Genomic DNA, 14,267 nt, shown 5'->3' on the forward strand with positions numbered 1-14,267 from the left:
TTAGAAATATATCAATTAAAAAAGCAACCAGACTGACCACGTTATATTATTTAAGACTTGTTTAAGACACTTTTTTGAGTATATATCGAAATAAATTTAAAGAGATATGGCTATGTGAAATATGTGGAATCTGTGTACTAGGAATACGTTACCATTCTTGTTCACCCAATAGACTATTGCAGGCGGTGTTATGCTAAATAGAGTGTGGTGCTGATGTGCATGTTTCTAATCTTTTATTTATACAGTTATTTATACAGTTGTTTTTGTATTTATTATGGTTTTCAGCTGTTTGTCATGTTTGACTTATTCAGAACGATTCTTTTAAAAAACATTTTTTTTTTTTCTCACCGTCATTGTGAATTGTACCATGTTTAATCGGGTCTGTGCATTGCTTCCACTTTAAAGTGATACTGGATTACCTGTAAACATTGTGGAAAACTGAAAAAAAAAAATCCTTCTTTGTTTGTATGATCCTAAATTACTGCTTATGCCAACCGTTGGACTCTTCACCTTTTTGGCTATATTTTGTTTTATCATTTCATATGACGAAACTGAAGAAATGACTCTTTCCTACATTGTAAATTAGTGAGTATACAGCTTGTATAACAGTGTACATTTATTTACCATTCCTCTTGTCCACCGATGCTTCAAGAACCGGACAACATGTTATATAAAAATTATTCCTATTAGGACACGACTCATTCATGTAGCCAACGATATTCAAAAAAAAAAAAAAAAGTCCTGTAGTTGTATGATGCATTATTATCTGTATTTTTTTTTCTTTTAGTTGTATTTTTTCTTTTATGTATTAGAAGAAAGTGTAATAAAACCAAAAATAAACACCTGAAAAAGCGACATTAAGTTATTTGTTGAACTAAATTAATGCCTTGTTGACTTTTCCTTTAATTATCCGAAGGACTTGGTGGCCAATAAAAAAAAAAAAACAGCATAAATTTTATTTATTTATTTTTTACAATTAACAAAAATAAAAAAAATGAATCCAGCTATAATATATACTTTTCAAGTTTCACTGACAAAGCAGATAAATAAAAGAGGAGCCGTTTCTGCACATGGATGTTCTTCTGCCATCTTTGGCCAATGATGAAAAAGGAGGAGTGTCGAAAGTCTCATTAATATTCATGATCTCATTACCATAGCTATTCTTTTTTTTACTAGTAAAAATGTGAATTCTTGATATCAACAATTTAGTTGTTACTAGTTGAAATGTTAATTGTTGATATCAAAAATGTAACTGTTACTAGTGAAAATGTATTTCTGATATCAACAATTGGGATGATAATTTATGATATCTAAAAGGGCTTTCTTACTAGTAACAATCACATTCATGATATCAGAAATGAACATTGTGACAATTAAATTGTTGATATCAAGAATTTAATTGTTGATATCAAGAATAGACGTCTGTACTAGTAACCACGTGATTACTGATATCAAAAATAAAGGTCTTTACTAGTAAGAATTGCATTTCTGATACAGTACGGACCAAAAGTTTGGACACACCTTCTCATTCATGACTATGAAAATTGTAGAGTCACACTGAAGGCATCAAGGGCTATTTGAGCAAGAAGGAGAGTGATGGGGTGCTGTGTCAGATGACCTGGCCTCCACAGTCACCGGAACCTGAACCCAATCCAGATGGTTTAGGGGTGAGCTGGACCGCAGACAGAAGGAAAAAGGGCCAACAAGTGCTAAGCATCTCTCGGGGAACTCCTTCAAGACTGTTGGAAGACACTCTCAGGTGACTACCTCTTGAAGCTCATCAAGAGAATGCCAAGAGTGTGCAAAGCAGTAATCAAAGCAAAAGGTGCCTACTTTGAAGAACCTAGAATATGACATATTTTCAGTTGTTTCACACTTTTGTGTTATGTATATAATTCCACATGTGTTAATTCATAGTTTTGATGCCTTCAGTGTGAATCTACAATTTTTATTGTCATGAAAATAAAGAAAACTTTTTGAATGAGAAGGTGTGTCCAAACTTTTGGTCTGTACTGTATGTGAAATCGGAATTTCAACTAGAAGGAAATTCTTGATATCAACAATTAAATTTGAATGGAAGCCTATGGTGACATTTAACTAGTGAAAATACAATTCCTGATATCAAGACTTAACATTGTTACTAGTGGAAATTGAATTGTTGATATCAAAAACACCAATTGTTACTAGTAGAAATCTAATTCCTGATATCAAGAATTAACATTGTTACTAGTGAAAATTGAATTGTTGATATCAAGAATACATATCCTGTGAATGAATAAAAGTTAATTTGGCTTGCCATAGGCTTGCAGTTATTATTCTGAATGTAATAAAATGTGGTTTACACTTGACTTATTTGTAATTTTTACTCTCAAAACTTAATTTATTTTAGGGTGTTTTTAAAAAAACATGCAACAAATGAAAATGGGACGATTAATCAGTCAAAATGTGTTACTGTGGGTTATTATATATATATATATATTATAATATTTAAATTGCTTCAATTATTTCTATGAATTAAAGTCTAACTTAAAAATATGTTATCATGACTTTTTATCATATAATTTTTTTACAGTATGATAACGAGCTGTATTCGTTTTCCATTTCGGAAAGCAAGCACCCACTATTTTAAATCTATTATTCGCTCGCATATCTCCTACAACAGAGTTTTTATTTTTACTTTTTTTTTTTTTTTTTGAGGAAGGTGCCACTATCAAGGGAGTCAAAAGATAATTACATTATCATTATCAGAAAATAATGAATAAAAAGAGTAGGGCTGCTGTGAGTGCAGGCAGAATTAATTATATTATTATATTATTATTATATTAACAGTGTCTTATGAGGGTTTCAAACAAAGTAGGACAAATGTCTCGTTTGGTTTTTGCAACGAAATACAGAGTATTACATACATTACAATAGAATTTGTCTGAGAGAGAGACAAAGAAACTGGTGAAAGAGACTCTTTTGCCAAAGAGACAAAAACATTTGTTCTTAATGTATTTGTTGGTTTTTTATTGTTTGCGGCAACAGTGCAGTCGTTTTGGCAAGACAAATGTAAAAATATATTGCAGTAATAAGAAACTGTCCCGAGACATAATGTAGGCCTAATTAGTTTTAGTTTCATTACTGAGTAAATCGTTACTGATGTGACATTTGCAGTCAAAACCTGGGGCTGGATTCACAAAAATCTTCTCAGAATTTATGCAAACACGTGTAAAATGCTTAAAAAAACTTTAACAGAAATGTCTAGAGGGTATTTAATAGGTCTGCCCCCACGTAAGATTTTTGTAGTTACTAGTAGCCTAGTCATTCATTAAAGTTATTATTCAACTAATCGAACATTTATATTTATATCTATAATCCATAATGAGCATTAATATATTCCACACTCGAGTACAAGCATTTAGTTTGCCACAAAGCACAGGCAGAAGAAGCCTAATAATTGTGAAAAAGGAGACATTTTAATTATTTATTATTAAACAAATATTTTCTTGTTGGCTGCAAGATGAAATTCTCAGTGCTGACTCTCATCTCCACAGTACTGTACATAATAATTCATTAATAATAATAATTCATTACATTTATATAGCGCTTTTCTAGGCACTCAAAGCGCTTGCATAGTCAGGGGGTATCTCCTCATCCACCACCAGTGTGCAGCATCCACCTGGATGATGATGCGACGGCAGCCATATTGCGCCACAACCCCCACCACACACCAGCTTACTGGTGGAGAGGAGACGGAGTGATGAAGCCAATCAGCAGATATGGGGATTGTTAGGAGACCATGATGGTCAGAGACCAATGGGTGAATCTGGCCAGGATGCTGAGGTCACACCTCTACTCTTTTCGAAAGACATCCTGGGATTTTTTAATGACCACAGAGAGTCAGGACCTCAGTTTAAAGTCTCATCCGAAGGACGGTGCTTGTTGACAGTATAGTGTCCCCATCACTACACTGGGGCGCTAGGACCCACACAGACCACAGGGTGAGCGCCCCCTGCTGGCCTCACTAGCACCTCTTCCAGCAGCAACCTAGTTTTCTCAGGAGGTCTCCCATCCAGGTACTGACCAGGCTCAGCCCTGCTTAACTTCAGTGGGCAACCGGTCTTGGGCTCCAGGGTGATATGGCTGCCGGCAGAGAAATGCAACCTTCACAGATTACATAATGCTATAATTTTGAACTGATTCTTTTAAAAGTAGACATTTCAAGCTTTCTGTAGATATATTTCTCATGTATGTGAGACACCCCAATTTTAAGTTATTTCATTATCAGGAAACAATTCAAGTGATCGCGAGAGCGCATCGCTGTCATGCATCCTGACACTTGAATATAAATAATAATAAAGCAGATTTCTTTATGGTTATAGTACAGGATCTGCTTAAAATAATCTTCAAAAGTCTACAACCGAGACAGATGCGGTTGTAACCTGTAAATTGAAGGCTATTTGACATTTTAAAATTATCTAAAGGCCGATGTCGCTCCAATTCGATGATCATTAGTTGTTCTTGATCAAGATTAAATGGATGCATGACTCATAAACTTCTATTTTGCATTAAATAATAAAGATATAAAGCAGGTTAAGTTAAATATTGTACAAAAAAAATATAAAATGCTATAGACTGCAAATAAGATTGCAAATTCACATTTTGCATGTGCATTACAAAGTAAATAATTTTTTATTTTAATAATTGTAATTATCCAAAATAAAAGCAAACAAGATTTCTAATGAAGATAAAATTTGTAGACAAATAAGAATAAATGCTGCGCGTCACACTCAAAATCATGGACGCTGCGCAAATCTTGCACTCTGATATTTTAAGGAATATACACACCTGCATTTAAATGCGGCAGCATTTTTTTTTTTACTTAAATTGCATGAAAGCAAGTTAAGAAGGCTCCCTTTAAAATACCTGAAGTTGTCTATTAACGAAGCTCTTTTTTATATCGTGTGCATTTTGTTGATTATAATGAGAGAACTTGAGTTTAAATGTGAGGACATTTATTTTTCAGTCTATTCTTAAGAGTTTCAATGATTTAACTAAATTGTGCAGATTTTATTTATTAGTTTGTTTTTTTAATTACGCCTTAATAATGGGTGCGGATTTATACAGTGCCTCACGTTTTACTATAATAAAGGAAACCATTTATAAATCACAAAAAAATTATTAATCAGTGTACAGACAGATATCTTTTTTTTCCAAGTAGTTATGTCAAAATAAACAATAGGTAATGAATAACAAAGTAGTGTGTGACAAAAATGCATGCTGTTTTATAAAAATAAATTTTTTTTTTTAAATATAAATAAAAAATGTATTTGTGACAAATATAGGCCTAATATGTGAGAATATATTGACATGTTGCATATATATCCATGTAGCCTAGCTCACTAAACAGGCTCTCACTTTTAATGCTCCGATGCAAAGTAAACCACCATTTCTTTAGGATAGTATAACATATAATTCATATTATATAAATAATACTGCACATCTACTAAATGTTTCAAATCTAAAATATTTTGTAATACTGTGTACCTTAGAGAAAATTTAAGCAAAGGCTCATAGGCTTGACATTTATCCAGCTTGCACATAACTTTCATCTGTGAATATTCAATATGTTAAATACCCCGAGGTCAGCTGTCAAATATAACACATCAGTGAGGCAAAGCTGACGGATATTTAAGGAAATGTGCTTTGATGCGCTTGCTTGATAACTTGTGGTTAAAGCGCCACTCAGTGGTCAAAAGCTACAAATGCACTTTGCAGCCGAGGCAGCAAAAGCTAATTTTGGTTGGCCAACTACTTTATATAGAACATCTATATTTTGCGTTCTGATGACTTTTAAGACCATACAGTGTAGCCTGCATAAAACGCATATACTCTGTTTGATTATGGGAAGAAAGAAATATACTATAATTACAGAATTTTAAGTTGTTATCTAAAGAATAAATCTAATTCTTGCACCATTCATTTATTTTTTATTAAATTGATTTTTTCTAAAATTATTTTATTGTAGTAAATATTATGTAAAATAAATCTACATTTATGAAATTGTGAATGCTTCATTAACTAACTTTAAATTAAATAGTGTGGTATTATATATAATTCATCTTGAAGACAAAAAAATCTATATCAATCAACCACTAATTAAAAAAAGGCATATTTCTGACCTTAAAATCTAACTGAATCAGTTGCTGTAAAATATCCAAGAGTCCTGTGTAGGCTAGGAATATTTGTAAAAACCTCCTACAATCCCTGTTGACATGCTGAGCTGCAATAGTTTGACACTGTCAAAGCAGTCAAAACATTTTTTTTTTATTAAATATAGTTTTGAACAAAACAATTACTAGCATAAAATTATTTCGTACAGATTCTTGTGTTTTGTGTATAAATGGGGAAATGTCCCAAATTACACCAAAACCCAACTAAAATGACACAAGGGAATAAAGTATGCAATCTTAAATAGACTAGTATTATTAGATCAGATTTTTGTGTGCTTTCAAGTTTTTGTACAAAAACCCTTTTGTAAACCAGGCTTTTTGTGTGGTAGGAACCCAATCGGGTCTGCAGGTCTTTGCATTAATGGATGCAAGGCTCATTCCTTCAAATACACTTACAGCCATCTTGAAATTGTGCTTCTCAGAAAAGCAGCAATTGCATGGTGTGGCCAAAGCCACTAAATGTCAAAGTAAATATTGGCTCACTCCAGCATTGCAGACAGGAGATGGTTATTTTATGGTGTGTGTGTCTTTGTTTATTTGCATTTGTTTGCCTTTTGCCTGGATACATTTCATCCTTCAATGCCCAAGTGAACAGCTTAACAACACTGCTATCTGAGCTGTTGCTCTGCTGCTCCCTCTTTCCTACACCTACACTCTGCTTCCTTCTTAGTTCCACTGGAATGAGTAACATTAGAATTATCAGTAGACGATAAGAAAACAGTAATTTTAACAGATGCATTTATCAAGTAGTTTGCAGTACTCTTTACAGGGACAATCTCCCTGGAGCACCAAAGTGAATTGCTCAAGGTCACAATGTCCACTGCAGTGTTCAGACCTACAACTTTCCTAAAGTGAAGATTTAAAACTACTTATATTTACAATAACCCACTCTATTAATAAACCCATCTGTAAGTCGCTTTGGATAAAAGCGTCTGTTAAATCAATAAATGTAAATGTAAATGTATTAACTAATCACCTACAGCAGGCAGCAGACCTTTTTTCACATGTGACTCAGATGAGTTCAGTGGTTGGTAGGTATTATTTAGACCATTTTAAAGCGGAATAAATAAGCTTTCCACTCATGTATGATACGTTAGTATAGAACAATATTTGTCCAAGATACAACTACTGTATTTAACAATCTGGGATCTGAGGGTACAAAAAAAAAATCGAAATATTGAGGAAATCGCCTTCTTAATGCATATCATTAATCAAAATGTTCGTTTTTATATATTTACAGTAGGAAATTTGCTAAATATCTTTATCTATATCTTTACTTAATGTCCTAATGATTTTTGGCATAAAACAAAAATCATTAATTTTGAAACATAAAATGTTTTTTTGGTTATTGGTACAAATATACCTCAGCTACTTAAAGGAACACTCCCCTTTTTTTTTTAAATTAGGCTAATTTTCCAACTCCCCTAGAGTTAAACATTTGAGTTTTACAGTTTTAGAATACGTTTGGCCAATATCCTGGTCTGGCGCTAGCACTGTAGCTCTAGCTTGGTATAGATCATTGAATCTGTTAAGACCAATACCATCTCGCTCAAAAATGAACAAAAAGTTTATATATATATATATATATTTTTTTTTAAACTTGACTCTTCTGTAGTTACATTGTGTACTAATACCGATGGAAAATGAAAATTCTAGGCCAATATGGCTAGGAACTATACTCTCATTCCGCCATGATAACCAAGGAATCAGAACTTTACATTTTTCGTCGGTCTTAGTACACAATGTAACTAAAGTAAGCAAAATTAAACATAAGACAAACTACAATAAAAAAAATACAAAAAACATCACTGCAAAATCTATTTACGTTTGAAAGCAGAACTGTAGGTGCATTAAAGGCATTAAATTATATTGAAGCCTGCACAGCTCTCTGTCAAACTCTCCCTCAAAACTTGAACTATTGTAAACTTGACATACCGTAATTCTTCAAATTAAAGCCGGGACTTTATTTACCTGAACTGCAGAAGGTAACAGGCTTTTATTTGAAGCAGACTTTTATTAGAGGAAGGCCTTTATTTTTAATTCCATCTGTCTGATAAGTTTTAAATAACCTGTTTTAAATTAAAAGCGATAGTGTTCCAGTGGACAGAGATCATAACATTGCACAGAATCAGTTCAGAATCAGTCATCAAAAGAATCAGTTCGGTTCAGACGCTGTGTGTGTCAGTCTGCTTCACGCTGAATCATGCGCAGATTCATCAGCTCCTCGGTTCTCGAATCGGACACATCCGCCAGAAACGGTTCTCAGTTCAGAGTACTGATGATCCATAAACCGATGCAACCGGTTCTTGACTCAAGATGGAGAAACGCTCCAGCAGTGGCCGTGTACATTCGTTATCTGGCTCTGCTGCATAGATTTCCCCCCAGCCTTTATTTAAGATCGGCCTTTACTTGTCTGTGTTGACCACGCCCCCAGCCACTATAAGAGGCCAGCGTTTATTTGACTACTGGTTTTTATTTGAGGAATTACGGTATGTCTGTGATTGGCTACAATGATCATCGCTTCACGCTCTTCAACAAGCACTTACACAGATACACATGGGAGCATCTGAAAGCTGTGTCTATCAGAGGATGATTATGAGGATGATCTATGAGCAGATATATTAAAAGGTATTCGGGACGGTTCACAGGGCTGAACTGAACTCTGATGTCAAGTCTACTTCTCATTTGTTTCTTGTCATTGCTCTGATGCTTAAGGCATAATTGAAAAAACAATGTAGGCAGGATACTGTGACGAGTGGGGCGGGGCCGAGAGCTGTGGGAACGGATCGAGGCCGGTGGAGTGATTGGAAATGAGCGACACCTGCGCCACTCACGGGTCTCGGGTTCCACGGAGGATTTCCGGAAGGATAAAGGAGGTGTTACGACAGTGACTGTTTTGTGTTTATTTAATTATTAAAGTTTTATTTAAATGTCCGCCGGTTGCCGCCTCCTTCTTCCCATGACTATGAAGGTTTTTATACATTGTTACAGATACCAACTACAATTTCCAAACAAAAGTATCTGATTTCATTCTTTGCAAAATTACGGTGTGAAAAGTCAGTGCTAAAGACCACATCTGAAAAAAAACTCATTCTAAATCAGCCATTGTTACCTTCTCCGTTTTCTCCTCTGGTTCATCCTCACTTAGAAACTCTCGTTTGGGGTAGGGAATCTGACATCCTGCAAATACACTAAAAGCACCACACATGCACATAAAGAAAACATTAAAGCAGTTTTTATAGGAACTACAATTGTTTCACATACAATAACAGGTGAACGACTACGGTTCATGTTTTAGCTGCTATAAAAGCTGTCCGAAAGAGGGAAAAAAGGAAATATTTGAAATATTTGTGGTATGCTACAGAATGAAAAGCAAGCAGACACCTTCTTCTAATTAAAGGGTTTGGCTAAGTTCCAGTGAAGTCAAATATAATTGCAATGTCCAAGAATGACAATGGTACTTTTTTCTCTTAAAAATGATCCAATGAGTCTGGTATAGAACTCTAAATCAAAGCTCAGACTTAAACCCTGCTAAATATGAATTAGATGAACACTGAATGAAAGTCAGACTCCATCAGCCTATGTCTGAGCTTACTGATGATGTTGAATTGGAGCAACTTCCCAAAGCCTTGTCTCAACAGTGAGCTGCCATTTGAGAGGATCAACTCCCTATTAATGCTAAATGTTGAACAAGCACATATGGGTCTGGTGTTTGGGTGTCCACATACTTTTGATTGTTAAGATTTCTCCTCTGAGATTACTCGGGATGAATCTAAATGTGTGTGTGTGTGTGTGTGTGTGGAATGAGTCTTACTCAGATGTAGGTAAGGGGTCCTCCAGGAAATATGGGTCCTGCAGTGACTGCTCAGAAGTGATTCTTTTGGTGGGGTCCATAGTCAGCAATTTCTGGAGCTAGATTAGATTATATTAATTACTGTGGGAAAGAGGTGCAGGAAGCCATGATCAGGCAACGGATGTATGGACACACAGCCGTTCAATAGTGTAACTAACAGATATTAGACAAACAGATTGATGAAATAACTATTTAAAAAAAAAACTTTTTTTTTTTTTTTTATGTAAGAAACACTGCAAAACAGTGCAGGAAAACAACAAGCATATATACCTTCAAGTAATCCAAGAATGACTCTTCTTGGATTTTTGAAATATTTGAAAGAGAAAAGTCTAAAATTTAAATTTCCTACTGCAATACTGAAGCAAATTATTTAAATAAGTAATCATCTTAAAACTAATGTTTTGTGAAGCATATGTGTCTGCACAGTACTGTATGCCTTTATATAATTCAAATTGATTGTATATACACGCATGTACAATAGACTTACCAATAGAAACACTTTGCTGTCTGGTTTGACTTTATGTTTCTCCATATATTTGATAAGACTGCTGTTGGCATATCTGTAAAACACATTTAAAAAAAATCATTATAAACACATGCACATTTAAATCTCTACACAAAATATAATACCATGTTCAAACAGTACAGAGCTGTCTTGCTGTTCGTCTGTATACTGAGCTAGACAAAACACATGAAGAAAATATAAACCATGACATCAAATCAACATTCATATTGTTTTTGCTGTTGAGAATACATTTGGTGTTACTCTGGAACAGACTCACGTGGTTCTTCTGAAATCTTTCTGTAGGGTCGGATATTCTGGCATTTTCCGGATATCTTCCCAGTCTTTATCTAGGAATTACACAAAAACATGATATAATAGTGCACAGTGACATTTAACAAGGCTACGAGTCCAAATAAGGACTAATAATAGCACATGGACTCATTCGTCAGGTGTCTCTAACTACTATGTACTTACATTGAAAATTATGCATTTTATTAAAGGGGGGGTGAAATGCTCGTTTTCACTCAATATCCTGTTAATCTTGAGTACCTATAGAGTAGTACTGCATCCTTCATAACTCCAAAAAGTCTTTAGTTTTATTATATTCATAAGAGAAAGATAGTCTGTACCGATTTTTCCAGGAAAAACACGACCGGCTGGAGGTGTGACGTGTGGGCGGAGCTAAAAGAATCACGAGCGCCAGTAAGCTTTTGCGTGGAGAGCGTTTGGAAGCTGTGACATTACCGTGAGGAAAAAAACATCATCCAAAACAAACCATGGCTAACAGTCAGATTCAGCCGTTTATTTATGATCCAGAATCAGATCCCGAGGCTGAAACTGAACGAGAGCAGCAGCAGCAACGACTCGCTCCGAGCGGGACTCGAACCCGGGTCTCCGGCATGGGAGGCGGACGCACTAACAAGGAGGCAGAGATATTTGAAGCAGTTTTACTCACCGCCTGCGGTTCCAACACACGACCGTGACCCTTTTTCGTTGGGATTGCATCATCCTTAAGAAATAAACAATACGCAAATCCGTTGTCAAACTGGGCCTTGTTTGTAAAACAAGCATCTTCGAAACGCAGGGAACAAACAAAAACACTTGCACAACTCCGTTGATGCTCTGTAAAAATAAACTCCATCCACTGGTCCCTTAATGCTGTTTCTCTTTTGGTAATCTGTGCAGGGTTGTCTTGCCCTGGCAACCAAAAACACACTTCTTCTGTGACATTTCGCGACGCTCTCGCTCTGATCAGTGAATCGCTCAGATCAGTGAGTCTGTGCTCAGCCTCGCTATACGGGAGCGCGCGCTCTTCCGGCAGAAGTGCCTTAGGACCCATATAAGGAAATTCCGCTCCATCTAACGTCACACAGAGCCATACTCGAAAAAAAACTTTCTGAAACTTGTGACAAACCGGAAGGAGTATTTTGGGAACAAAAATACTCCTTCAAACGTATAACTTAATATTTGAAACTTTGTCCATGTTTAGCATGGGAATCCAACTCTTTAACAGTGTAAAAAACTCAGTATGCATGAAATAGCATTTCACCCCCCCTTTAAATTCTTGAGTGTATTTGTTACATTGTACTTAAAATTAAAGCATCTGGATTAACATTGTTCATGGTGACACTGTTAGCTCTTATTATAGTCTTGCATGTGCATGTATTTATTAATTACAATAATGGGTTTATAATTAAATACTACCCATCAACCGCCCACTAAACCTAACCTTAACTCATGTAGATCCCTTATATAACCCAGAAATTTCTACGTTTCTGTGTAATACTGTATGTACAACTTAGAGCATGTACTATAAAATAAAGTGCAGCCATTGCATCTGTAATTACACTGTTGACTCTACTCTAACCAGTACCCTACCTGGATCCAATGAGAGTATTCTTAATTTTAAATTCAAGTGCGTAATGGTGCGAAAATACACCTTGACCTAACTTACTTCTAAGCATTAATCATACAGAAAAAAAGTTAATAGATTAACATAAAAAGAATAGTGAGTATAAGGCTTGTATCATTCAGAACAAATCAACGGAGAGACGCACATTTATGTATATATATTCATAATTCTGTTCAGCTGAAAATATAGGATTTTGTTTGATATGTTTCCACACTTTTTCATGAAAACTACTCTTTTTTTGTTTGTTATGATACATTTAAAAAACAGAATAGGGGCCACAGTCTGAACACACAAACATATTTCCAAACCCTTTTTTGTTTTCTTTTACATTTAGATTAGATTTAGACATTTTGCAGACGCTTTTATTCAAAGCAACTTAACAAAGGTTTTTTTTTTTTTTTTTTTCAGACTTGGAAAATACTCAAATCAAATTCTATAGTTTTCCATATGGGAAATGTATGTATGAGCCTGCCTGCCTCATACATACATACATACATATATATAGTATATATTCAAGAAAAACAAGAAAAAAAAGAAAAAAAAAACAGGCCAGATAACATAATGGCCAGATTAGTACCAGTGCAAAACCCTCTCTTGTCAGGATTTACAAAAGACAAACAGTGACAAATAAGACATGAAAGGGCAGGGATAGTTTTTTTTTTTTTTTTTCTTTAAAGTGACAGTAAAAGTGAAGTGACATACAGCCGAGTATGGTGACCTATACTCGGAATTTGTGCTCTGCATTTAACCCATCCAAAGTGCACACACACCTGGAGCAGTGGGCAGCCATTTATGCTGCGGCACCCAGGAATCAGTAGAGGGTTCAGTGACTTGCTCAAGAGCGAGTCAATCATGGTATTGAAGGTGGCGAGAGTGCTGTACATTTACCCCACCTAAAATTCCTGCTGGTGCGAGACTCAAACTCACAACCTTTGGATTACAAATCCGAATCTCTAACCATTAGTCTACAACTTCCACAATTTAAAATAATAATTCAGTAAATGATTAATGTAATATGATTTACTAATGTTTGTGCTAGTCAGTTTTCTGGTTTATAAGCCACTATTGATTGCCCTTCCAAAAGCAGGTCTTAAAGGTTTAGTTCACCCAAAAATGAAAATTAGGCCATAAATTACTCAGCCTCAAGTCATCCTTGGTGTATATTACTTTCTTCTTTCAGACAAATCCAGTCGGAGTTATATTCAAAATTGTCTTTGATCTTTCAAGCTGTTTAATGTCACTCAGCGGGTGTTTTCAGTGCTTCAGCCCAAAATAAGTTATTTAAAAAGCGGCCATCCATAAAAAAAAAATGTGTCTCACACGGCTCTGGGATGTGAAAAAAATGCCTTCTGTAGCGAATAGATGTGTTGTTTGTAAGAAAAATATCCATATTTAAATCGTAATAATCACTTTAATCTCACTTGTTGTACAAAGAAGCAGTTCCGGACGGATGGCGTATACAGGTCAGCATTGCGTATGTGCCAACATTTGTTTACAGGATCAAAGTTTCCTTACTTTAGCTAAGGAAAGACAGTCTCCTCTTGGCTTATATAGAAATCCTCTGACATTCTTCTTTACAAATCCTCGTTTTGTACTTTAAATTAGTGACCGTTGTTTTGTTTTGATCTCTCCCCTGTATTACGCCCGGAACTGCTTCCGTGTACAACAGTGAGCACAAGCTATATTAAAATTCCATCACGCACCCTAAGGTCACAAAACGCTGGACTTTTGGTCGTTCCTAGGATAGCAATGTCCACTAAAGGAGGTAGAGCTTTCTCACAT

At 35.2% G+C, this 14,267-nt stretch overlaps 1 protein-coding gene across 2 annotated transcripts in view; it reads right to left on the reverse strand.

Annotated features, from left to right (window-relative positions):
• The window catches only part of cdk19 (cyclin-dependent kinase 19), a 53,360-nt gene that overhangs the window by 13,379 nt on the left and 25,714 nt on the right, over positions 1–14,267 (reverse strand). For both annotated transcript variants that reach the window (XM_052534846.1, XM_052534847.1), the window contains exons 8-11: positions 10,851–10,920; positions 10,556–10,628; positions 10,030–10,127; positions 9,328–9,406 (exon numbers count right to left, since the gene is read on the reverse strand). In XM_052534846.1, coding sequence (XP_052390806.1) covers positions 9,328–9,406; positions 10,030–10,127; positions 10,556–10,628; positions 10,851–10,920 — 320 coding nt within the window. The remainder of the gene's footprint in view (positions 1–9,327; positions 9,407–10,029; positions 10,128–10,555; positions 10,629–10,850; positions 10,921–14,267) is intronic.

The sequence above is a fragment of the Carassius gibelio genome, chromosome A20 (genome assembly GCF_023724105.1).
Source record: "Carassius gibelio isolate Cgi1373 ecotype wild population from Czech Republic chromosome A20, carGib1.2-hapl.c, whole genome shotgun sequence".
Classification (NCBI taxonomy): domain Eukaryota; kingdom Metazoa; phylum Chordata; class Actinopteri; order Cypriniformes; family Cyprinidae; genus Carassius; species Carassius gibelio.